The 27,576-nt window shown below is 39.3% G+C and overlaps 1 protein-coding gene across 1 annotated transcript; it reads right to left on the bottom strand.

The window, feature by feature from the left end:
• Positions 1–290: 290 nt before the first annotated feature.
• aspm (assembly factor for spindle microtubules) lies at positions 291–27,436 on the bottom strand. Its single transcript, XM_037545039.1, has 30 exons — positions 27,069–27,436; positions 25,316–25,459; positions 23,219–24,671; positions 22,558–22,626; positions 22,356–22,457; positions 21,622–21,768; positions 20,462–20,698; positions 20,141–20,208; positions 19,891–20,032; positions 19,663–19,793; positions 18,594–18,769; positions 18,253–18,398; positions 18,040–18,125; positions 17,402–17,611; positions 16,439–16,637; positions 15,960–16,108; positions 15,709–15,837; positions 15,426–15,620; positions 10,622–14,974; positions 10,342–10,491; positions 10,036–10,202; positions 9,780–9,939; positions 7,783–7,992; positions 7,150–7,299; positions 6,045–6,236; positions 5,754–5,946; positions 5,502–5,656; positions 4,998–5,174; positions 4,723–4,895; positions 291–1,194 (listed from the first exon to the last, which is right to left on the bottom strand). The coding sequence occupies exons 1-30, from the start codon at positions 27,363–27,365 to the stop codon at positions 1,092–1,094; spliced, it is 10,263 nt and encodes a 3,420-aa protein (XP_037400936.1). The 5' UTR covers positions 27,366–27,436; the 3' UTR covers positions 291–1,091.
• Positions 27,437–27,576: the final 140 nt, after the last annotated feature.

Below are 27,576 nucleotides of genomic sequence, written 5' to 3'. Positions count from 1 at the left end.
TGTAGACCCAGAGCTTTCCCATTATCTGAGTACCCAAGTGCACATAAACATGTTGAATGCAGAAAATCAGTTTTCATATTATTAATCTTTTAGTGATGATCTCTGGATCTGTGGCTATTGCAGCTCACTGTAGCGTAAAAGGTCAAGGATGGTTGGGGGGGGGGGGCGTGCTCATTAGTTTAATACTATATTACTCTTAATATCTCAAACAGATCTGTACCAGACAGAAAGTACAGGGAAACCACAATAGACCATTTCAGTCATTTATTTAGAAAGAAACAGCCAATCACAGTAAACATAATTTAGGCCCGCTACTAATCTCTCACCTTTAAACAAGGCACAGCCACCAGTTATATGAAAGGGTGATGTTGGAAAAAAACAAACAAACAAACAAACAAAAAAAAAAACAAAAACAAACAAGCACCTAAAATGGTCCAGCTGCCTCAAAATAACATCATTAGGAATAAAAGGCAAAGCTTACAGAGCTGTTCCTGAAAGAAGAGTCTTTCTAGGTGAGGCTCAAAGGTAGTGGTGGAAAAGATGTTTCCTGTGTATATATAGTGCAAATTACACAGAAAGACAGGGATGGATAATATGACCAGAGGAATTTCAGATACTTCTTGCATAATTAGCACACAAAAGAACCCACCATGGAATGCAATACACAATGCAATACAAGTCATTACAGAAAATTGTAATCCCATGACTAACATGTCCTGCACCAAGCCCCCACCAACACGGCAAATGAGCTTTTTAAGATCACATAAGATATGAGCCATTGCCCCTAAATCAAATAATGCTTCATCTCATGTCAACAGTGAATAAACAAAAATAACTGCTTAGCAAAGAATTTTTATTGGGTCATCATCATCCACTATTAATTTTATGGCTTTGTTCTCACTGTCAAATTCAAAATCTGAATGTAATAGCATCATCTTCAAAGCCTAGAACTGAAAATAACTTTTTGGAAAGGAAAAAGCAAAAAATATAAAGCATTATTTTTTACAAAGTATGTACACAATTACTTTGTTATGCAAAATATAAAATGTTAAAATAATATATACACCATATATACACACACATCTGCATTCTTAAGGCATGAGGGCAAGAGCTTTGACCAACATCTGGATGGCACCAAGAGGATCGACAATATCTTTCATCTTCCCTTTGTGAAGAACCCAGTCCGGTGCGAATCTGGTATAGAGAAGATAAGATGCCTTTGTCATTGCACAGTGTACAACGAAATTGAGCAGCAATCCAACGACATTTTCTACACACAAAATAATTATACATAAGGCTAAAATATATAAAGTGCCATCCATCCATACGCAGAAGATGAAGATTCAAAAAGTCAACCAGTGATAACATCAACCAAATGTTTGAAATGCAGAATAAGTGATGTGCATGTTTGAATGGGTATATCAGCACGTATCATAAAAGGAACAGCTGCATGCACCACAGCTGCACTAACACAGTGTGGTAGTAATGCAATGAATTTATTTTTTTTTTTTTATATATTTCATTGTACAAATTAATCAACCATTTATTGATTACTCAGCATAATTGAGGCCTGGAAAGTAACAGTAACAGTGTTCAGCAAGAGCTAAATTAACACTACAGGAAATTTTTTTTTATTATTTTTTTTTAAGCCTGTGGATAACTTTGAGCTACAACTTGGTTTCTTTTCCATCAGCTTCTTATTTGAATTCTCTGTTGACCTTCAATGGTGCAGAAGTTACATTGCGGCCCCTGTTTCCCCCCCCTAATTCAGCTTTGTCCATATATTGACTGCTCTGCTGATTCTGAATTGCCACCAGCATGTTTTCTGCTCCAGTGGTTGAAGCCAAATTAGACTTGCATATGTTGTGTCTTATTTGATCTTCATTTTAAGTCAACGGGTGCGACACTAAGTGAATTCCTGCCCTCTTCATGTTAAGTTGGCTCACTCTGGGTTAGATGTCACTTGCAAAGTGTAAATGTCAAATCAACGAATGATAACTTCAACAAAGATTTCCTATGTTGAAAAATGATTTTAGTCCTACAAATGTAACTGAGCAAATCTCATGTCTTAAAGGAAAGGTTTGATAAATCAAAATGTATGCAATTTTCCACAGTTACCCCAGATACAGTCAATCGGCTGAGACAAATTTGGTGTCCAAATTTTGCTTTTGAAGCTTAGCATTGGAGCTACAAGGCTAGTATTGCTAACAATCAATCAACAGAAGTCAATGGGCCCCAAAAAAACTTTTCTGTACCCAAAACTTCTCTCTTTGCTTAAACTGCATCCAGGTCTTCATTAACGTCATGCAGACATGTCAATGTAGTTTGGAGCACAGTATGACTTTGGCCCAATCCCCTCGCCCTAGCACATGGCTATTACCCCACCGCTCTGCGTGTTCACGCCCAGGGGTAGGCCATCCCTCTTGTGGTTGAGAGAGAGGGGTAGGGTGAATTGTGCAGTAGCTCTGCCGCGTGAGGTGCTAGAATGTAGCCACTGCACTATTTAAGGAGGAACGGGAAAATTACAACAAGAATCTGGCAAATAGCTGACTTCAGCTTCATAATCACTGAATTACAGGTGGGTGACAATAAATAACCGTCACATCTCTTCTCTTTGAAGGCATATGGCTGCCTAAGTTTAACTAAAGACCAGCAGCGAGATCATCCTCTGCTCTGCCATCACTGCAGACTTTGTATAAAAACGAGCACAACGTCACTATACAGCTGAACCCTGGGCAGCTATTTTGGACAACAGTTGCTACACCTAGTTCATATCGTTTTTTTTGCATGCACGCACGTCTCGCAGGCATACAGACTCTAGAGTTTGGTCGTGATTTCAATTGCTTTCTTTTAAACATGTATCTTCAGCCAATAACTGTTCATCTTACATTTATTTACAAAAAGAAACAAACTGCTAATGTCATCTGTAACATCTATTTGCCTGTGGGACATACATGCACACAAAGAGGAGTCTGAATTTTGCACAACCCGTCTTCTAGTATGGCTGCCAGGAGCTTCCAGGTGCATGGAAAGACGTGTGCTCATTTTTCTAATCCACACTTTGCCCGGTTTGAAATGTTTGGAATCTGCAGTTATATGTTACCCAAGATGTCAAATGTGTTGTAGCGCGGCTCTAGTAGCAGGAAGCATGCAAAACCCCTTTGCCATTTTTTAGTAATTTCCTGGGCATAACAATAACGCATAAAAATATTTAACAATTATTTCAACATACATGAAACTTTGTGCTTTTAAAAGGGGCATTTTAATGCATTGCTGCTCAACCCTGCTCCTGGTGATGTACCCTGCTATAAAAGTCAGTTTAATCCCTAACTCAACACATTAGATCAGGGGTTAAATTATTATAAATTTATATTTATATATATATATATATATATATATATATATATATATATATATATATATATATATATATATATATATATATATATATATATATATATATATATATATATATATATATATTACACACACACACACACGCACACACACACACACAGTCATATTTTCCACGCTGGAAGAAGCCAAAGTCTACACCTGCTACACCCACGCCCCTGCATGGAGAACTTTGCAGTAGAACCACACGCTGAGCCAGGCTACTAGATATCCAACCGCCGAAACATGGCAGCGGCGGGCAAATGTAAAGCCAAACAAAAATATGAAGATGAACACACAACCTTCTTACCAGAGTGGGAGGATTTGTATATTTTTATTGAGCATAAAGGGAAGCTGTTCTGTTTGATTTGCCAAACGTCGTTATCCAATTTTACAGCTTCTAATCTTCAGCGCCACTTTACCTCACTGCACGCCAACATGGTGGACATGCTGCACCACTTAGACAGCCTGAACCTTTATCTCCAGGGGTAATTAAAGATGCTACCTGATCTAGTGCAGTCAGTATTTGCATTTGTTAAACTCAAGCTGTTTAAAACTCATCTTAAAATGGGAGAACTAACACATTTCCAGTCGGTGTCAAATGCAAGTGCCCAAGCAGCTGAGCTCACTAAAAGGGAGAACTGCACACTATGCAGCACTTCTTGAAAGTCTGCAACAGAACTTTGAGGACAGATTCGATGATCTACAGCTGAAAAGGCCACAAATTACATTCCTTGTTAACACTTTTGCTGCTGATTCAGACTGTTTGAAAGCCCCATTGGTGACAGATGAAGCTACATCTCAAATGGAGATGATTGAACTTTTTGAAGATGACAGACTCCGGTCTGTTCCGAGAGAGGGAACCCTGGAATTTTGGAAAATCATATCTGTGGAGAAGTATCCCACTGTAAAACAAGCTGCACTGAAGCTCCTGTCAGCTCAACCTATGTTTGTGAATCAATATTTTCCACCCTGAAACAAGTGAAATCAAAGCTCTATTCTTACTGATACAGATGTGAGAACTGCTTCGAGTAGCACCAACTGAATACAAGCCAGATTTGAAACGGATTGTGGAAAACAAACAAACAAAAAATGCCAAAGTCCCACTAAACTCATTTACATGACAGGTAGGAAAATAGGTTTAAATACTATAAATGTTTGTGTAAATCTAGCCTGTGGCTCCTAGTAGTAATGAGCATTTTGTTCTGGCTCTTGGTGTCTGAAAGGTTGGCCCCCCCTGGATCAGATGGATCAGGTGTATTGATTAGGGCTGGAATGAAACTTTGCAGGGTCAGAAGACCTCCAGATGATCATTCTGCACACACATACCTGGCCACTGGCTTGGATTTCTGAGGAGTGGGTGGAGGAAGGAAGCTTCCATTCAGCGAGACATTCATCCTCTGCTTTATTTGGGTTCTCTGAGCATCCATTTTGTACTTTCGCAGCGTAAGCCGGTAGATGCTGCTAATGCGTTCAGAAGCCTTGGGAAGCTTTTTCACCCCCTAGACAATATATATAAAACAATAAGATTAGAAAAACAAAAATAGGGACATGCCAATATCAAAATTAAAACTTTGCATACTAAGGACTTCAGGACAACACACCATTGCCCGCTCTTGATCCTGTACCAAAATGACCAAAAGGAAGCATGCTTTGGTAAAGATGCTGCCCCCTTTGTCTGCAACCTTATCCCCTGCCTTCTCTCTGTAGATCTGGAGCAGATCCAAGAGTGTGTCCACAGAGTCCGGGACTTCATAAACAGCCTCTATGGTTTTGTTGTACTACAGAAAAAAGCAAAGTAGAGAGATAATTAAAATCAGCATTTGGAACGAACAAAATTCCACAGATGTTTCTGAAATAAAAGCACTGCACGGTGACGAAATGGACTTAAACCATGGACATGAAAATGGTACAAAAACAAGTCAAGGCTGACGTGCCTTCAAAGTTGCTCCACAGACATTTTAACAAATAATGAGCCATTTAATACAGCAGCTTTAAGTACAGAATGTAAGGACTGAACAGCAAGACATATTTTACAAATAATGAACAAAGTGACCCTCAGATTTTGCAGAGCACCCCTTTCTGTTCATACAGATTTGAGCACATACTTTGGATAAATTGAGAAGAACTTGGGTTGCTAAGGTGATGATCTCCATGGATGGCACACTCCGGTTGCAGCTTCTTATCAAGGTGAAAATGGTGTGTGTTGCTCCACTTTCCACAAGATGCTCACAGCACTCTGGTGAAAGTCGGGTTGCAGTTTCTTCAATCAAAACGACACAGTATGTTAGTTTGTGCCCTCATTTTCAACCATATATGGTCAAGTGCAGTCTTACGTTATGAATGTAACAATACATTACCCAAATGCTTTAAAGCAGCAAGAATGTAGGCATAATTTTGATATCCAAGCAGGTAACTCAAGGCAGTTGCGGTCTTGTTACACAGTTTGTCTTCTTCCTTGGCCTCCCTGTTGACTTTCCTTAAGCGATGTCTGATGGAAATGATTTTCTTTGTATCATGAAGCTTTCTTGAGCAATGACCTCTCCAAAGGGCCTTAAGAAACAGAAGGTATCAGGGCATCAGGTTACATCATTACAGCTTTATAACAATGGCATACTAAACATATGGGGGATGGCAACATCACCACATACCAGCAACTTTATGACTCCTTGCCGCTGTCTTTCTTTCCTACGTCTCAGAAGGAAACATTTGGCGGCACGTTGGATAACAGTAGCAGCTTGATTGCGATAACCTAACCAAACCTTAACTGCTCTCTGCACCATGATGATCTTCTGTCTTTGCTCCAGATATCTCTTCCTGTGGAGTTTGGCCCTGAACCATCGCTGTAACGACACCGATATATGAGCATTTTCACACAAGCAGCTACTGTGTCCATTTTTAGTAGTATTCTGTATCAACATCTATCTACAAAGCAGGTCTACACAAAATAGTGTTTGTGAGTTTCAATGATAAACACACTGTTTGTCAACATCAATCCGAAATCAAAAAAGATTTTCTCTTAATGAGACATATTTCAGTCAGACTCTGATGGTACTACATATATTTTGTACGACAATATTTTGATGGTACCTTTTGTAGTTTCTGAAATAAAATCAAGCTTTCGAAGAAATTATTTTTTATTAAAATATTTAAACTTTAAGACTGGAGTACTTGAATAATGTTTTATTATTTTTATTTTGCATTTTTTTGGCTCAAATACTGGAATGGTCAGTCCAGTCCCTGCGCAAAAATGGGAGAAAAGCAAAACAAAAGGAAAAAAATAAATAAAATCTCTTAAATGATTCAAAAAGTGTGCCGGCAGTGGTACATTACTACAATCGTATTTTATTCCTCTCATATTGTTGCGATATCCAACAGCTTGACTGAATACTGCATTTTATGCCCATAGTGTCCAGTTGTGCTACAGACGTTTAAAAAGTGAGTAGAACTATGTTGGTGTTACTTGTATACCATCAGATCAATGTTTGCCACTAATGGGCTACAACTCTGGAGGTACATAAACCAATACAAACTCTACAGATTTAAATGAGTAACAAAAATGAGCAATGAAAACTAATCAAGTTTACAGCTGTTAAACAGCTAATAGTAAACCTATCTAACCTCTTCTTGTTTCTGGCATAAAAGCAACCTAGTGGTGTCCTAAGCTTGGACATGCTTCACCTAAAATGTGGTAAAAACAATGCTGACACTGAAACAGTCTGAACTTAAAGCTTTAATACAGAAGGTTACCAGAACCTGGATATAAACGACTGAAGAGATCTGCTTCTTGGCTGCTTTCAGTGCCCAATGTGCTCGGAGAGCTCTCTGGATCCTCACTGCACACAGATGATGGTAAGCAGCAGCAATAAAACGCTGTCGCCTCACAGCACGAGCAGCTTCCTTTACCTAAAGATGAATTATAAAACACATAAGACTAAAATTTAAAAGAAAAAGAATCTTCCGCTTCAGTGTAGTTATAGTTGAAATTGCCATTAAAAATATATTTTTGAGTAGATATTAAATGTATGAGGGCTGCAAAGAGTGTAATCAATATTCATGGTGAGTAATATAAAGCAAGAGGCACAAGATTTAATTTGAAATTCAATTAATTAATTCTTACATGACTGACATTTTGAGTTTGTGCCACTCCTCAAATACTTCTCTCACTATGATACTTATTACAGGTGGTGCTGATAGTACACACATCAAAGAGAGTCTAAATAAAACAATATTTAAAGAAACGCATCACAAGTATTTTCTTTTTTCTCGTCTGAGATGCATTAGTAACAATTTCATTTTACTTCTGAGAAATTTACTCTCAAACATCTGATCCTTGTTCCACTAAATATATTTAAATGCTTGATACAGTTGCAAATGCTAAGTGTTTACCTGTTGCCTTGTGAGCCAACCACGGCAAAAAGCCTGGATAGTAACAGCAGCAGCATTTCTCCTGCGACGATGCTCCTTCTCAGCTTTGGCAAGCTGTAACACTCTGAAACGGCGCTGGAGCTTCAGGACCACAGCTTTCTTTTGCATGAATGTCTTTCGTTGTCTGTAGCTTCTGAAAGCGGACTGAATCACCACGGCTGCATTTCTTTTCTGCACACAGAGAAATACATATACTTAAGTCATGTCTACAATGCATATTAACTCTGACTGTATAAAAGTATAGTTTTATTTTTTTAAACCACTCTTTTTTTTTATACTGCTGTTATCTTCTGCATTTGGGCCTTTATCTTTTTATTTTAAAAAGCTTAGGACACTAAATCGCTGAGAATGGGCATTCTATTAACCATTGCTCTATTTGAGCATTCGTTGGGGGGGGAGTCGGGTCACCACACAACAACCCATTTGAGCATGTTCATTAATAAGTTGTGCAACATCAAAATTTCCACCAAATTATTGTGAAACTATCAAAACATGAATGGAGAACTGATAATTCTCTACACTCTTAGTCACCACCACAACAGTTATTGGAATACATGGAAACATTAATCAAAATAACTGGCAATGACAAAGCAGATGTTCACCAGGATCCTGTGCCAAGCTGCCAACTCTACAATGAACTTTGAATTGGACAAACAAGCCACAACAATGTTTAACTACATATTCTCAAACAAGCACACAGAATCATTTACCCCAACTCTTTTTCGTCCAAATCTGAAAGAACCCACTAAGTCAACCCTGAGATTTAATACTGTCCAATAAATCTGACAAAATTACTGCCTCAAGAGTTTTTGAACTTCATTGTTCCATCGGACGCATTAGAAACAGTCGTACAAACAAAACAGGCTCTCGGTTGGAGGTTCGAAGAAATTTTCATAATTTTAATGAGCAAGCTTTCCTTTCTGACTTAGCAATGAGTGAAATCCACCTTACACTAGAAATCTCCGATGTTGATGGGGCACTAAACCACTTCAGTAAAACTTTCCTAACAGTGGAAAACAAACATGCCCCATTTAAAAAGTCAAGAATAAGAGACAGATCAAGCCCCTGGTTTATGGGTGAAGTTTCCTCATTGTTTAAGGCCAGAAATAAAGCTTGGTCAACTGCTAGACGCTCAGGGGAGAGAGACCATTGGCTTACCTTTAGACAGCTGAGAAATAAATGTACCTCTGCTGTTAGAAAAGCTAAATCAGAATATTACCTTAGCTTAATCACCAGCACTAGAAACCCTCTAAACTTCTGGAAAATAGTAAATTCCCTTATATAAATCAGGTTTGGTATCTGTATTTAAAGGTGTACCACAAGGTTCAATTTTGGGTCCAATTTTATTTAATATATACATAAATGATATTGCTGCCTCTGCTTCTACCTCTAAGTGCAAAATTCACCTTTATGCACCTGTTTTACTTAATCTTATTTATTCTTAACTTTTATTTTTTGTTTTAGTTCTTTATTTCTTATTTATTTATTTTCCCCCTCTCATTTTATTTTTATTAGTTTTGCATCATTACTTTTAATTTGTATTATTGTATTATTATTTTACTAATCTCTTATCTTCTTCTGATCTTAATCTCTTATTTAAACTTCAAGTTTTATTTTGATCTATTTTTACCTTTTATTCACTGTTATTTTAAATTTTCTTCTAAACTAAAAATGATTAAATGTAGTTATTATTTTCTTTGTCATGTCAATCCCTGTTTTTGTAAATGCTCGGCTACATTGAAAATGAGGGTTGCCCTCAATGTACTTCCGAGTCAAAATAAAGGTTGATTGATTTCAACTCTGTGTTCTTCCAGTCAAACATTTATGAGCAATCACTCAATAAGCATTCCTAGTTTTAAAAATTCTTTCAGCGGAGAACATTTCTTCTGCCAGAGGAGAGTAGAGAAATACCAATGAACAATTAATCAATTGAACAATTGATCAAAATGAACAATTACCTTTTGAAGAGACTTTCTGACCCTATACCCTCTCCACAAGGCCTGTATATCAACAGCTGACTTTCTGATTGTGAGGAAGTCGGCTCGCTGTTTCCTCGCAATCAGAGTTTTCCTCCATCTTCGTTGAATGACTCGGACACTGCGCTGGATTGCCTGAAATCTGAGCAGAAGAGTAAATACATAAATAAAGCAAAAAACTTAAGTAAGCAATAACAAACAAACATAAAATTTACACCCAGTAAACACACAAACGTACCTGGCTCGCTGAAGTCTTGTTCGAAGACACCGATGGATAAACGCTATGGCAGTTTGTTTTGAGATGAAGTCACGTCTAGCTTGGCATCCTCTGAACCAGGCTTGAATTTTTAGTGCAGCTAGTGTCTGTCCTCTGAGTTTTCTTGTTTGGTAGGCATGAAAACCTGCCTGTGAAAAATAAGGAGACAAAAGGAATGACTGAAATGCTGAATTTAATTATAAAAAAAATAGCATACACTTCAAAACAGCAAGGAATTTTCTAATTAGAACATTAATCAGAAGCACCACTATAATGGGTCAGCCTTACCTGTATAAGAATTACAGACCTCCTCAGTCTGAGGAACTGCGTCCTCTCTCTTTGGCAAAGCTGGTAAGCTCTGTAACGACTCTGAATAACATGTACAGCCGTCTTGAGGTGCTGAAACTTGCGTCTTTCAATCATTCCTCTGTAAAAAGCCTGAGGGAAGAAACAAAGGGCAGCGATCTAAACAGGATGGATACAAATTTACAATAAAATGTGAAAATATTGCCCCAAATCATTTGATTGAAAATGATTGGCATAGATAAGTAGTTACAGAAAGACCAACCTGAATTGTGACTGCACTTGCTTTCATTTTTTGGAATCGTCTGTATTCAATGAAGCCACGAACATGAGCTTGAAGGGTCCTAACGCTTTCCAGTGTCCTTAGATAACGCTGTCTCTGTTCCAGTTTTGCTCTGTAGGCCCTGTAGAATGTCTGTACAGCAACAGCAGCAGTCTGCCATCTCAGATAAGTTCTCCTGGCTGTATGCATTCGGTAAAAAGCTTGAAGCATCACAGTACATGAACGAAGTTTCACGTAGCAGCTGCGATGCACATGCATGCGCAAAACAGACTGAATCTTGACAGCAGCATGTCTTCTTTTTGCTAGTCGCCTTGAAAACATTCCTCGCAAAGCGCACTGCAAAGTCAATGTGGCTTTCTGAACCGCTTTGAAGTCATTTCGCTGTTTTTGAACTAGTTTACATGATCTATACCACTGCTGAATTAGCACTGCACAATTTCTCATCCTGGCATACTGTATCCTACAACAATGTCTCCTATAAGCAGACTGAATCAACACAATTGCAGCCCTCGTCTTCAAGTAGCGTCGTCTTTGGATAGACATCCTTAAGTACGACTGGACTGTCCTTGCAGCTTTGATCCGTTTCGTCAGGTCCCTTGCCTGCTTGCCTCTAAATGACTTCTGCAAGCATATAGCTGCATCCTTTAATCGCTGGTACCTCTGCCTTTGCTGACGTCCAAGCTTCCATGCTCTGAACCTCTTCTGGACAACACTTGCCGCCCAGTACTGCCTCTTAAAGGCTGATCGTTGCTTGTGCATTCTAAACACTGCCTGAATGATGGTGGCAGCTTTATTCATTTCTGCAACAGTCCGTCGAACAGTGTACCCCCTAAATGCTGCCTGGATTAGTATGACTGACTTTCTCACCATTAGATATTTCTCGCGGTCAACTTTAGCCTCAACAAAGGACCTGTAATGTCTCTGTAGGATGATAGCAGACAGCCTCATGGCTTGGTACTTTGTTACCTCCCTATGTTTTCTGAAAGAAGCCTGAATCAGCATAGCTGCTTGATGTTTCTGAATAATCTCCCTCCTGACTTTCTGACCCCTGAAGTGGGCTTGCAGGGAAATGGCAGCATAGCGCAACTTCAAAAAGTCCTGTCTCTGCTTTCTGGCAGCAAGCATGGAGCGATATCTTTGCTGAATGGCTATAGCTGCATATTTCATGCACAAATACCGAGTTTGAGCACAGTGAGCCCTGTAAGCGCTTTGTAGGACAATGGCAGCCTGATGCTTTAGCTTCAAAGCCTGCCTAGCCTTCATACCACGGAATGCGGCCTGCAGAACAACAGCAGCCCTCTTCTTCTCCTTAAAGGACTCCACATCTTGCTTCATCAGTTTACGAGCCCGGAAACGTTGCTGAACAGTCCTGGTTGCCCACAGTAGCTTCTGGTAGTATCTTTTGCTTATGAGCTTCCTAAAGTGGGACTGAATGGTTATTGCAGCTTCACGCTCCATTCGCATTTGCCTCCGAACCTTGATTCCTCTGCAAGCTGCCTGAATTGCAATCACAGCATTGTGCTTTGCAAGGTATACTTTCCTTTCTCGCCTTGCAGCCAGAACGGCCCGCCACTTTCGTTGACAAAGCTCAACTGTAGTTTTGATGGACAAGAAGCTTTTCCTTTCTTTGTAAGCCATGTACCTCCTTTGAATCACTGCGGCTGCGGAATGCAACTTTGCGATTTCACGCCTTGTCCGGTTCCCTCTAAAAACAGACTGGATAACTACGGCACTGTGACGCAGCTTTAAAAAGCTTTTTCTTGCTTCTTTTCTTTTCAAATGACATCTGTATTGTCTCTGGACGAGGACCGCAGCAAGCCTCATGGCTTGGAAGGCCATTCTTACTCTGTACATTCGGTACCATGCCTGTATAACTGTGGCTGCTTCATGTCTCTTTTGGAACTCTCTTCTGACACTCATCCCTCTATATGCAGCCTGCAGGGAAATGGCTGCTTTTTGCATGGTGCGGTACCTCTCACGCTGATGTTTCCCCAAAAGTTTAACCCTGTACTTTCTCTGTATGATGATGGTTGCTTGTTTAAGAGTCTGATAGTTATTATACTGCTTATAAACTCTGTATCGCTGTTGGATAACTCTTGCAGCCATATGCATCTCTGCAATCTGTTTCCTCGTCCTTATTCCACGATATGCTGACTGGATACACAGAGCTGCTTTTTTCATTGCTGTATACTGTTTCTCAACAGCGTTCTTCATCTTGTTGGCTCGAAACCGTCGTTGTATGACATATGCTGCCCATTTTTGTCTCCTGTATTTCACACGTTGTGAGTGTCCCCGGAAACGAGCCTGAATGGTTGTTGCTGCTAGGCGCATTTTTTGAAGATCACGGCGAACTTTCATTCCTCTGAACCCAGACTGTATAGTTACAATGGCAGTTTTCATTCTTAGATAAGATGCACGGGTGCGCTTTGCATAGACATGTGCTCTGTAACGTTGCTGTATGATTATGGCGGCACACTTGGTGGCCAGATAGGACATTCGTGCCTTATACATCCTAAAACATGCCTGAATGACTGTAGCAGCTTGCTGCTTTTTCTTCAGTTCTCTTCTCACTCTAGAGCCTCGATATATGGCCTGTAGGCTTACTGTAGCTTGTCTGAGCTGAACATAACAGTCCCTTTCTGAACACCTCAGGATATGTGCCCGGTAATGCTGCTGAATGATAATGGCGGCGCTTTTTTGAGCCAAAAATTTCTTACGGCACAAAAAGGCTCTCACATATGTCTGAATCAAAGTAGCTGCTGTGTGTTTCTTGAACAACTCACGCCTAGTTCTCATGCCACGATATGCTGACTGGATACACAGAGCTGCTTTTTTCATTGCTGTATACTGTTTCTCAACAGCGTTCTTCATCTGGACGGCTCGAAACCGTCGTTGTATGACACATGCTGCCCATTTTTGTCTCCTGTATTTCACACGTTGTGAGTGTCCCCGGAAACGAGCCTGAATGGTTGTTGCTGCTAGACGCATTTTTTGAAGATCACGGCGAACTTTCATTCCTCTGAACCCAGACTGTATAGTTACAATGGCAGTTTTCATTCTTAGATAAGATGCACGGGTGCGCTTTCCATAGACATGTGCTCTGTAACGTTGCTGTATGATTATGGCGGCACACTTGGTGGCCATATAGGACATTCGTGCCTTATACATCCTAAAACATGCCTGAATGACTGTAGCAGCTTGCTGCTTTTTCTTCAGTTCTCTTCTCACTCTAGAGCCTCGATATATGGCCTGTAGGCTTACTGTTGCTTGTCTGAGCTGAACATAACAGTCCCTTTCTGAACGCCTCAGGATATGTGCCCTGTAGTGCTGCTGAATGATTACGGCAGCACATTTTTGAGCTAAAAATTCCTTACGGCACATAAAGGCTCTCGTGAATTTCTGAATCAAAGTGGCTGCTTTGTGTTTCTTGACCAACTCACACCTAGATTTCATGCCACGATATGCACTCTGAATCACAGTTACAGCCTTCTTCATTGCCAAAAAATCAGACTGGATTTTCTTTCCTACCCTGAAGGCCTTGTATCGTCTTTGAATGACTAAAGCAGCGTGCTTCAAAGCTACAAACTGTCTCTGCATCACATATCTACGATAGTGTGACTGGATCACAGTAGCACACTGATGAAGTTGGTTAATCCTCTTTCTCTCTGCTCTCCCTCTCCACAATGCTTGAGCTTTCACAGCAGCATGTTTGAGAGTCTGGTACTCCTTTCTTAACTTGTCTCCAAATACTTTAGCCCTGTACCTCTGTTGGACAATCACAACTGAACGTTTCAAAGACAAGAAAAATCGTTGAGCCACAAATCTTCTGTAAGCAGTCTGGATCATAAGAGCAGCCTGATGGCGCTGTGCCATTTCTGTACGGGCCTTCCATCCTCTAAATGCCGCCTGAAGAGTTACTGTCGCAGATTTAATTTCTAGATATCGCCTCCGCTCTGCATTCCTTTGCAAGCAGGCCTGATACCATCTCTGAATGATGACTGCAGATTGCCTCATCCGACGAATCTGTTTTCGGACAAGTGAGGCCCTGAAAGCACTCTGGATGACAACAGCGGATTGATGCTGTTTCTTTAAAGTTTGAAACCTGCGCCTTAGGTAGTTACCCCTGAACCACGCCTGAATGCAGATGGCTACAGACTTAATGGCCATGTACTGTCTTTGACATCTTTGCATTCTGTACCATGTCTGTATCCTCAAAGCAGCAGCATTTCTCCGTGCAATTTTTCTTGCAAGCCAGTTTCGAAAGGCTGTTTGGATGATAACACAGGCGTGATTCTTCTTTAAGAATGTTCGAGTCCTCCATCCTCTGTATGTTTTCTGTACAAGAAAAGAAAAAAAAAAAAAAAAAAAGTAATGTGCCTTCAAATTTCAAATAAATAAAAACATTTAAATGTCAATGGCTTTATCCTTTGTGGATAGTCTTACTGTCAACACTACAGAAATTATACCTTGGTAACTCTTAAATTTAGTTAATATGTCTAATTTTTCTCATTATGGTTGAGTTTTAAAAATATAAGATGACAGAAGAACAAAGTTATATTTTTTTTTTAAACTTAGAGAAGCAGGCTTATTCACCTAGCAAGTTGAAAAGTTTCTTGCTAGTTTGACAAATGCAGGTAATTTTGCATGACATAATTAACATCATGTGCAAACAGAATTGAGCAATCTTTCCTGATAATGACTAAATAAATTGAATAATCCTTAAAAAATGAAATATTAGATATATTAACTAGATTTCTTATTTTGCTCAACAAAGTACAAGTCATACCTGGATTAAGACTGCAGCTCTGTTCTGGATGGCAAAGTGCTTTGCCTCTTTCAACCTTCTCAGCTCTTTTTGGGCAGAGAAACCTCTCCAGAAAGCCTGAATGGTAGTTGCAGCCCTATTGTGCCTTTTTACCCTCCTCTTCTGTATAAAGCTCCGCACCAGAGCCTGAATTTTACATGCAGCCAGGTTCCTTTGCTGTTCATGAAAAAAAAATATTAAAGAATAAGGCAATTTCTAAGATGCAAAACACTACACTGTAAAGGAGTTTGGCAATGCACATTACCTGGTTAAGCTGGATGTCCTTCTGCAGCTTATACCTCCTCCATGCACTCTGGATAACTCTGGCTGCTCTAGTCTCATTCCGGAGATCCAAAAGTCGAGCACAAAGGAAGGACAGGTAACAGGTAACCACCTGAAGAGCACAAAACATGATACTTTTAGGATCTATCTATCCACAGCTGATCCATATTGCTCTTGAGCATTATCACATGAGTTGGTAGTCTCAGATACAGAGATGATTTTAAAAAAAGACACCTTTTCATTTGGGATTGTGTTAGACATATCCTCTGGAGAGATCATGGCGGGGACTCCTCCAAGGTAAGATACAGCTTTGTTCACCAGCTGAAAATTACTCTTCTCATTCTCAAGGAGCTGCCTGAAATCTACGGGTGGTGATCCTGGGCCTGGGAAAAAAAAAAATTCTTGAAAAAAATTCTCATACTTGAGTCGAAGACCATTCCTAATTGTAGATTAAAACTGATATATACACACACACACACACATATATATATATACATATATACACACACATATATATATATACACACACACACACACACACACACACACACACACACACACACACACACACATATATATATATATATATATATATATATATATATATATATTAAAAAAAAAAAAAAAAAAAAAAAAAAAAAAAAAAACTGATCACAGTCAAGTTAGACACCTTCTCACTATGTACTACGAACTAGAGAGAAAAGAAAGGCTACCTTTTTGCTCCAAGGAGTCAAAAGAGCAGTCAGAGTCACTGGAGGAGTTGTTTAGCTCCACCTTGCCACGAAGGTCACACTCAATAGTCTGTGTCGTTTTCTGGTGAATACTCTCAGCTACCAGGTAGTTTGGATGGTAGTGATGAATGAGATAGCAAAGAACTCTACCATCAGAGAATGACACTGTGAGGTTCTCAGCCTAGAGGGAAAGACAAAGGAGACAAGTGTAATTATTCAGCAGAGAGAAACAATTATTTGGTATAAATCATATGGCAAAGTTGTGATCAAAGGGCTTAACATTAACACTAATCCACTGATCACTGGAAAGTTTGTGTTGGATAAGTAGATGATGAATTTACTTATCCAATTGGGCAATCTGCATTTTGGAGGACTTTTCAGACCACGTCATATGACTTTACATATTAACATCACACAGGCTAAAAAAAAATTTTTTTTTAAAATCTGGCTTGACATTTGGGTTTCAAACGTAAAATCAACATTATTCTAATGAAGATATGGAAAAAATAGATAATCCACTTACATCTCAGATGTTCAAGTTTTGATCAAGTTCTCTCTGACAACTCTCAATGTTTCAAAACTCAGAAACAAGTCAATCCAAAGGGCTAATGCTAACATGTAGTCTTAGAAAGAATCAAAACTTATTCCTGCTAAAACATTATATATATATATATATATATATATATATATATATATATATATATATATATATATATATATATATATATATATATATATATAGAGCTATAGTGAATAACTATATTTATACATTTTTGCGGTGTGCACCCATTTCATTACTCTGACCACCTGAAGTCCTAACTGTCAATGAATTAGCACTAGCACAAAACAGAAAAGCTAAAAGAAACAGAGAACTGAATTATTTTCTCTCAATAATACAATAATGAAGTGTAGCAAATCCATGAACTTCAACCCATTACAACCCACCTTTAAATTGTAGAAGTCACAAACAGCATTGACCCAGTCCATTAGCAGAGTTAGTTTCTCAGTGGGCTGTTCAAATCTTGGACTTCCTTTTGAGCTCATCACAGCACATTTGTCAGCCTTCAACAAAGCCAGCTTCTGCTTTGTCCTCCAGGTTTTCTTGAGGAAGCTGATTTCATCTTTGAGTTGCACCTCATCAAGCAGAACCTCTACCTATGAGTGCATTCAAACAATTCAAACACTTTCAGAAGCTGCCTAGTATAGCTGAATACAATGACATGCAGAGTACTAACAGAGTAAACATTTCAATATGTCTAGAGAAATAAATTTGAAATCTCAGAATCTGATATTTCTTTATTATTCCATAATAAAGCTCTGCAGCATCAACACTTAAACCACAAAATATCAAATTTTCTTGAATCTTAACATCAAAATGAATGAATGAATGAATGAATAAACAAACAAACAAATTCACATTCAGCTGTACCATGTTGTCTAGCCATTTCAATACATAGTACGGTAAAGCTTACAGTATAGTAGCATAAATAGAACTTACAAGAAGGTGATCTGGAGACTGGTGTTTATGAATTCATAATAAGTCTATAAGTCCATATAAGTCTATATAACACAAGTCAACGTACCTGAAAAGTGAAGATGATTTTCCAAAGAAGGTTTAGGGTCTTCTCCCTATGTCCATCTACAATGTCTCTGGAGTCAATCACGGTCCCTAAAAAGTCATTCAGCTGTTCAGATGGATCATCTATATATTTTGCCAGAAAACTATGGTATACATATGCATACATGGGCTTATGTTTAAAAGAGTTATTAAGTAAATGTCTAAATATTTCATGTACCATGCTCATCTTTCAAGCTGACCCCTTTTTCTTTGAGCACTTGCAGTGCAATGTCAACATTATGCACTTTCTGAAGACGGCTAATAGCTGGCATCCGCAGTTTACTCGACAGAGACCAGTCTTGAGTGAAGAGTTCCATGATGCGTCTGAAAAACGTTCCAACAACAGCAACCATTAAAGTAACTAAACATGAAGGGGATTTTTATTTTAATGACAACTGCACAATTTTGACATAGATCTGCTCAGACACCCACTTCTGTAGAATGCCCAGTGGCAGACCACCAAAGTAGTGATCAACAAAGGTAAAATAAAAAGAAAAATGCACATGTTGTCAAACTTACACCAAGCGGATTCCACATCTCAGATCGACAGCAAGATTCTGCACAGCAAAACTGAACTCAGCCAGGGGGGTCTGGACATGTGACACAGGGAGGCCTAAAAGATTGAGATGGCGAGAGAGAATGCCCTCCCCACTGAGGAAGTCCCGTGCAAATGCCAGAAGCAAATCCTTAGTTTGCTGAGAACACAAAATCAAAGCAGACAAATTATTATCAAAACTCATGCAAGCTCAATACAACTACACAAATAAATTAATAACATATATACTAGGGGTGGGAATCTCTTGGCACCTCACGATTATGATTCAGAGGGCCGGGATGCGATTATAAAACGATCCATCATCATTGATGCATCTTTTTTTCTATGCAGGATCTCCCCCAGCCCCCTCACTGTGTGACGACTTGGTACTTTTAAAGCAAAGTATTTCTAATAGTCCACAATGACTAACCCTAACCCTAACCCAAAGGATCTTAGAAAGGAAACACTGCCATGCACTCTTCATATCTCTGCTGCATTAGAGAAGAATTCCACAGATTTTTTTATAGATTTCCTCAAAATTAGATGGTTAAGATGCAAACAAAGTCAGTGGTTTGATGTGAAAGCATCATTCTAGATAAACATGCTGAATCAGAATTGTTCGCAGTAGTGGTGATATGAGCCAGACATCTAAAGAGTTTAATGCCTCTAAAAGCTTCCTCTCAGGGAGTTACTACATTAAGTTGTTAAAAAGTATTTTTTTTTACTCCATTCATGGTGGGGAGGTACATGCAGGGTGTAGTACGGTGAAATAGTGCCAAAAGAAAACTTCAGATTTACCACCATTATATCACCCTCAACATTACATATAAAAATTAAGAGGACATGTGTGGGTTCACTGGTGATCATGGATAGTAAATAAAATGGCTATATTTATGTTGTCATTGAGTGAGTTTCTCTACAATGAACAGTGTCAAGACCAAAACACTAAGTGACTGTTTGCATTTCGATCATCAAATCACGTAGAAAATGCTGGAAAATCTGTAAAAATCCTCATTAAGTAATAAGTACCGCAGTAAGAAAAACTTAAAGAACCTTAAATTCAGCATCCATGCAGAACAAACATGGGTCATGCTCAATCAGTCTGGACTCCTTGGCCTTGTCCAAAAAGCACACAAGCAAGAGCAGTTTCTTAAGTGTGAAGCGGGACAGAGCCTCATCGTGCCCTGTTGTATACAACAACAAAAACAATGACAAGTTTATGAAGCATTATTTGAACATCGAGAAGGAAAAAAAAGAAACTCCAGCTATAATGAGAATTACCATCTCTGTACAAGTGGGGAACTTTGGGGTGTCTGAACTCTGTAGCAATATCTGGATTCCAAAGCAGCCGGCCGAGTACGAACATAGCCAGGCCCATGACATCACTGTTGCTCTCCAGGGGAATCAATTCTCCAAAGATCGTCTGGAATAAGAGTTTACATGGAAGGATTAGTAAACCAGTAAACTAGTACTACAGAACTTATTTTAAAACTTTCCAAAATATCTATAAAATATCCACAAGTTAAAATACCTCCAGGCCGATTCGGAGCCACAGCGGATTGTAGGACAGAAGCCAATTTAAAAGTTTCTGTCTTTCACCTATTTAAAAAAAAAACAAAACAAAACAAAAAAAAAAAAAAAAAAACGCAACTCAGCAATTGAAACAAAATAACGAGTGTTTAATCTAGATGATCAAAAAAGATGCAGTAATTAACAACTTTACCATCAAATAGGCCTCACAAACACACAATTCCACTGTACACATACTGTTGCGCTTCAAGCCAGGCAAGTTCTGACATTCATCTTAACTTTAATGCTATATTCAATCAACCTGCTCCTTCTATTCATATACCTATATCCTTCCAGAGGTGACGATCCTTGCGTACGAGAAGTCTCTTGGCCTCTACTTCCAGCTCTAGGCGCTGGATGGCCTTCACCATGCTGTCGGATGTGAACAGCTGGCAGGCTGCGCGGCGAAGACGGTTCAGGCGCCGACGAGCTGTGTAGGTTTTGAAGGACATCTCCTCCTTGGTTGGTGCTTTGGGTATGTTAAACTTCTCTTCTCCCATAGTCAGAGATAAGGCATTCACTAAAACAACCAAACAAAACATTTTGCCTTACAATCTCAGAGCTACAATAAAGCCAGACAAGGGTCATTTAAAAAAATAATAATAAAACTAATTTATATCATTTTTCAGCACACCCATGATGTGCATGATCAGCCAACACATGTTTAGGGTCCAATTGTTGTTTCTTTAGTTTATCGCTAGAGCTGCTAACAAACACTAGAAGTCAACAGTCACCCAAATCCTGTCTATAAATACATCCCAAAAATTCCAGTCAACCAGCTCACAGTGCATCCAGGTTATCATTAAGGACGTGCAGACCCATCAGTTAGCACAGACTGAGTTTACATGAATAAAATGAACAAAACTTCACTGTATAGCTGATTGCTGCCTATTTATAGAAGCATTGTGTTTAATTCCCATCCTTCAAGCATAAGCATATGACACAGGTATAAAGATGCTAGATTACGTTCATAGTTTCTGTTGCTATTACATGAATAACTACTAATCTTTAATTTCCAAAACTAAAGACATTTAAGCGCTTTAGTGTCCATACCATACACCTGCTTGATGTGCGTGCATGTGAAGCCAGGATTCTAAAATGACTGACTGCGGTGTTCAGCTATAGAGTGAAACTCTGTTCAATTTCAAAGTTTGAAATGAACTCTTATTGTCCATTAAACCACATCACCAGGTCTGCACAACCTTAATGAAGACCTACAGTGAATTGAGCAGATTGAAAAATGTAATGACATGTATTTACAGAAAAGACTTTGCTGACTATTGACTTGTTAGTAACGTTAGCCTCGAAGCTCCAGTGATAAACGAAAAAACTAAATTTGGACACCAAACTTGTCTTGGCTGACCAACTACTTTGGTGCAAGTGGAAAATTCCTTTAAGGGTGACACAGTTAATAAATAGCCAACCTCTAAACAGACAACACACCTTTGGCGACTTCCGTGGTAACTTTGAAGTCATCTGGAGTGAGAACATAATTCATCCACCACGTGAACCCTCTTTCCTGCTTTTCAAGCCATCGCTCATCATAAAACATGTTCTTGGCAGCAAATGGCATAGGATGCCTCGGTATGGCTGTTACAAAATAACAGTAGATTCAGAATTTAAATCATAGATTTAGACTTCAAAAAAAAAAAAAAAAAACACAACAACTTTGAGCTTTGAGCAATAGTACTAAATTCCTCCATTAGCCACAGGTCTAACAGAATTCTTGTCACTGTAGTAATGGAGCAAGTGAGTCTCCCCCTACTACACCTAGCAGTGGAGGGCTCTCTAAAGAGCATACATTAGATTACATAGCATTACAGCCCAAGTTAGAGGATCTCAGTACAGTCCTCAGGGACACACAATCAGTCCATCTATAGTTTCATTCTGTCTGCAACCACAGACTGAACTGAGCAGTGCTGGCTTCCTAGAACTAGAATACAAACGTGGACTGGCTGAGTATCACTAAGGACTGCATATAGATTTCTGGCCAAGGAAATAAGTAAAGATTCAGATATTGATATAGAGACAGAAGGAGCTCAGCGATGTTTTGAATGGATGCTGACACAGTGAGGAAATACAAGCAAAGCAAACAAGCCAAATATCAGACAAAAAATAACAGAAGTGTGAAAAAAAGTGTGAATATGAAACAGTATAGAAATGTAATTCATGCATACCTGTCTGTGCTGGCTTTATGAAGTTAAGTCGGGCCTGTGCCACAGCTATAACCTTTGATGTTTTTACCGAGGAGGTGCTGAATGACTTCAATGACTGTCCTCCTGTAAACACAAGACACACATTTTTATAAAAGTCTAGTACTACATTATAGTTGTAAAATGACCACAACAGCAAGTGGGAAAGAATAAAATCTAAAATTACCCTGTTGCATTGACTTTGGGCATGACTTTTTTGGGGGTACTTTTGTGGACTTTCTTGAGGCTGGTGGTGCTACAAATAAACAGTTGCATATATTACACAGACATAACATCTTCATATGTACTAGGAATTTTATTAGTTTGCTTAGGACTATTTCAGTGTTTCATAGAAGAATGGTTTGTGAAATGGAGTACTGTAGGGAAATTTACCAATTTAGATTTGGTGATAGAAACCAGGGATCATGTTGTCTACAATGCAAGTACAGCTATTTTATCTACCGTCTAAAAACGACCTGTGAAACTGCATGTGATCTGTAATGTTAAAGAATACTAATAATTTTGCAGGTTACTATGGTAAAATAGTAATAACTCCAAAACTGTGTTTTCTTTAGATTTTATTTTGCTTGCATGTACCTCTGTGCCACGTGTTTATTTATACATAGACAAGTTGCCAGGGTGCATATGTATACGTGTGTGTGTGTGTACGTACTATCAGATGCCTGTTTCCTATCATCACCAAATCTTCAAAAAGGAGCATTTCACATCACATCCCTCCAAATTACTTTTTAAACATCTTAATTTAATTACACAAACACTTTTCCACTTCATGCTGAATTTACTTCTGATCTTCACACATAGAACAAAAACACTTTCATTTTCCTTACCAGTTGGTTTGCATCCAGACCTTGCACTGAACCTCTTCTCCGGGCATGGTTTCTTGGATTCCTGGGCTACAGAACAGCCTTTTTGGACTTGGAAGGATTTTGGTACATCTGAACAGTCTCTTGAAAATTCTTCACTTTTTCTCTTTTTATTCTGTTTTGATACCTGACTGTGCACAGGAAATGAGTTCACAGACACACAGGATGGTAACATCTCAGACATGGGTCTGTCCTCTGGAACTGTAGGATTAAGGTTAGCATCAGTAACAGACACTGGCTGAAGTGGTACAGAGAAAGTGGAGGCAGACCGATCTTGGAGGGCTGGTTGCTGCGTCATCAGACGCTGTGGTGACACCTGTGGTGAAGTCACTATAAATTTGAATTCAACATCTGCGTCACAGTTGATGACCGGTAGAGCAGAGACCCCTTGACAAAAGACTGTGTTTGACTCCACGTTACTAGGATCTGAAAGTGAAGGCGTTTTCTCCAATAGTCTACGTCGGGAAGTTCTTATTTTGCGGGTTCCAGGACTGGGCTCAACAATGGCCTCCGCTTTGGCTTTGGTGACTGTAGCAGAACTAAAAAGTGTCTTCTTGGATTTGGTGCCTTTCTGATGCTGTTCATCATCTAACCTGTTGTAAGATTTGATAACTGTGGATGAATAAACAGCAGTGCTGTCCATGAGGACATCATTACCTGACTTGTCATCCAGGATTTTGTTAGATTTGACAAAGAAGGTTAGCCTTGGCTGTGCACCATCAACCTGTGGGGGAACATTCTCAACTGCTCTTGTTGCAGCTTCACCTTCACAGCCTGTGTTTAAGTGTTCGGACTCCAGAGAATCAGAGAGGTTAAAGCTCGAGCAAGCGTTTGGTGGGCTAACAGCATGAGTCAGATCAGATTCAATGACAGCTAAAGCATCCTTCACTGACAATGTTGGTGTTCTTGGTTCTTGGCTTCCATCATTTACTATTTTACCAATGACAGGAAGTGGACTCTGAAAGTGGGACGTCAGGGGATTGGAAAACCTCTCTGGAGTGCTAATAGGGGAGAGTGTCTTATTTAGCATTCTGACTTCTTTAGGTAGAGGCAAACGGGAGCTATCGGTCTTATCCGAAGTGTCAAGAATTTTATCAGCTGGAACCAAAATAACAATAGGAGAGTTTTTATGAAGGGGCAGGTTTTCCAAGTTAGCCTGAACAGATTTAGGTAAATCTTGAGGAATCTGCGGACAAACAGACAGGCCATTTCTATCTTTGCTGCCGCTGGATCTGCGAGAAGACCTCTCCTGATTTAAGGGTGACAGTGGGTTTGATCCTCTGTTTCTTCTGTACTGTGGCTGTCGAGACACATGAAACGTCTTGTTGGCTGCCTTTATTGGCATGGAACCCTCCTTGACACCTTTTGAGACTGTAGAAATGTTTCTCTTGGATTTGATTGAGTCCCATAGACTTTTCTACGAAAACAAGAGAATATCAGTCATTATTCAAATACCACTAGGCCTCATTTAAGTTGAAGATAATGACAGGGTAAATGGAAACCGGGAACTGGAGCCGAATGTTTCCTTATTTCCATAGGTATAATTGACCTAAACTCTCTTAAACAAAAGGTATGAAGGTATTGTCACTGGGGCAGTACCCCTTTTGTCACTGGGGTGCTACCCTGAAGGGAACATCTTAGTACCTTTAGTAAGGAAACATAACTGTACCATAATCCACTTAAATGATATTTTTTAAGTTCTACTGACTCCACTCACTCAGTCTCATCTCCAGGCTTTTTATTTTATTGTTCTGTTTTAAAACATTACGTTGCAAAAACGCACAAATGCATACTTTTCCATTTAGAAAACTTTATTTAAGGTACACAATTGAACTTTAAACCTACTGTTGTAGCCTTGAAGGAACATTTACACTGTTTGTCAGAAATAAAAGTTCTGTGCAGGTACAGTACAGTGTATAGTGTTTCAGAATTGTGGCAATTTGCAGAAGAGTCTAATCTCGCATGCAATATAAGGCAGGGAAACAAAACTGTACAGTGACCTGGCCGACTGGCCTAGGTTACAGAAAATACAATAAAATTCATAATGAGAGGAATGCTTACCTTTTTCTTTTTTGTAGCCTCTGCTTTTCCAAGCAAAATTGCTTGATGTTTCACAATGCCATTGGCAACAAAGCTGAGTAGCTCTCTCACACCACCTTCTTCCACAGGTGTCCATGTTATAGTTATAATGACACTGTCTTCAGGCTATTAGTAGAGTAACAAATGAAAAGAATTAAACATGCATTCTTAACGTCATAGTGAACAAAGCTAACTTTAAACATGTGAAATTAGAGCTGCCTGTTAATCTCAGGATGCCAGTATTCAGTCTTAGCAAAAAGGGTCCCATACAGCATCATAAACATTTCTGTTTCAGAGGCGTAATGGTTAACGTGTCTGACTGTGGATCAGGACATTTGATGTTCAACTCCCATTAAGTCCATTGTATAATATTATGGGGGCAGTCGTGGGCTGGAGGTTAGTGAACCAGCCCTGTGACCATTAGGTTCGAGCCCCTTGGCTGACAGTCCATGACTGAAGTGGCCTTGAGCAAGGCACCTGACCCCCAATTGCTCCCCAGGCACCATGGATAGGGCTGCCCACCGCTCCGTGCAAGTGTGCTCACTGCCCCCTAGTGTGTGTTCACTAGTGTGCATGCATGTGGGTGTTTCACTGCACAGATGGTTCTGGTTCTGATTTACGAATTTCTATGACTCTTGTAAAAATAGCCAAGCCGTTCCTGGTGCTATATAGAAGCATGTTTTTAAATGATTGCATATTTATTCAATTATCATTGTCTTTACCAAAGAATCCTTGACGAATCACTTCAGACAATTCACACAACTATGTGAATCATATATACACAATATGCAAAGTCAAAGCCAAAAGAAAAGAATAAATCACAAAGTTTTCTAGACAGTTACAGGTACTATTGTGCTATTATTTAAAGTCATGTTACAGTTCACTGTTCAAATTATTCTTGCACCTCACAAACACAAACATTTAGGGTTGCTTTATGTGCCATCCTGTGAAAAAAGGAACGATTTGTAGGTGTTCAGAAGTTAATTACATTTACTCAGGCAACATTTTGATGGATTTGTTTTTTCTCCCTGAAATATAGTCAAATGCCAGTACTTTTATTCCTGCTCCAGCCTATTTGTGCTGATGAATCATTTTTATATTGAAATCATATTTTAAGAGAGTGCAATTTCCAAATTGCAAGAGCTGCATTTAAAAAAAAAAAAAAAAAAAAAAAAAAAAAAAAACAGCCTACATTTTCAAAACAATCCTAAGTTTTAAAAGGGGAAGTTTAGCTTAATAACACAGAACTTTAGAAATGACTGTAGGTAAGTAGACCAATAAAAGGGAACCAAACCTCCACGTTTTGTGACATCACAACCACAACTTATCGGCAGTACCACTGTACATTCTGGGCTCGAGCCTCAAGCTAGAAAAGGTCGATATTGTGGTCTTCTTGGCAAAAAAAGGCCTGAAGCTCAGTTTATAGAATATAATATCAATATAAATCGCAGTCACAGTATAGTAACGTTAAGCTAGCTAGCCAGTCATGTTATGGGTTTAGGCCAAGTTACTCCACCCAGCCCTGCTCGCTGTCCAAACTCACTAAAGACTAACAGTCAAATTCACAGTCAACACTTTGAAACTCTAAAGTTTAACGTTAGCTGACAACAATTTGTTGGGCGGCGTCAGCAGCCACTAAAAAGGCTAGGTTAAGTAGCGTTAGTCAGTGCTAACTAACGTTAGCTAGCTTTGTGAAGTGTGACCGTTAACGCTAGAAAAACGTTAGCATACTCACTTGGATCGTGAAGGAGGTTTGATCCACCGAGAAGCCTTTGGACGATGAAATCTTATCCACCGTTACTGTCGTAACAGCGTCCTCGCACGGGTTTTCGATGCGTAAAAGCAGAGATTTCGATGAGCCTAACTTTATCGTGCCAAACGCCACGAAAGGAGACCTGGAGAACTGAACCAGGCTGAGGACTGGAACAGACGCCTCGTTTTCCTTGTTGGCTTTATCACCGCTTCTGTGAGAAGGAGCATGAAACGTTGGACTGAAATCCAACAACCCCGCTCTCGCAACGTTATGCGACATATTCCCGTCTAGCGTTACTCTTTCAGATTGAACATAGTAAAATATCCTCGGACACTCTGTTAAACCCTCCTCTGACACGAGAACCGCACTAGACGCTATTCAGCAAGTTGTGTACTGTATTTTGAATCTGATGCCGAAATGGTCGACCAATCGTTTCACAGCAACTACATTTGAGGGTCCAATCACAGAGAGGAAAACAAAAAGCAGCCTA

Source organism: Pygocentrus nattereri, chromosome 15 (assembly GCF_015220715.1).
Source record: "Pygocentrus nattereri isolate fPygNat1 chromosome 15, fPygNat1.pri, whole genome shotgun sequence".
NCBI lineage: Eukaryota > Metazoa > Chordata > Actinopteri > Characiformes > Serrasalmidae > Pygocentrus > Pygocentrus nattereri.
The sequence above is the reverse complement of the archived record's forward strand: the minus strand, read 5'-3'. Positions and strand labels throughout refer to the sequence as shown.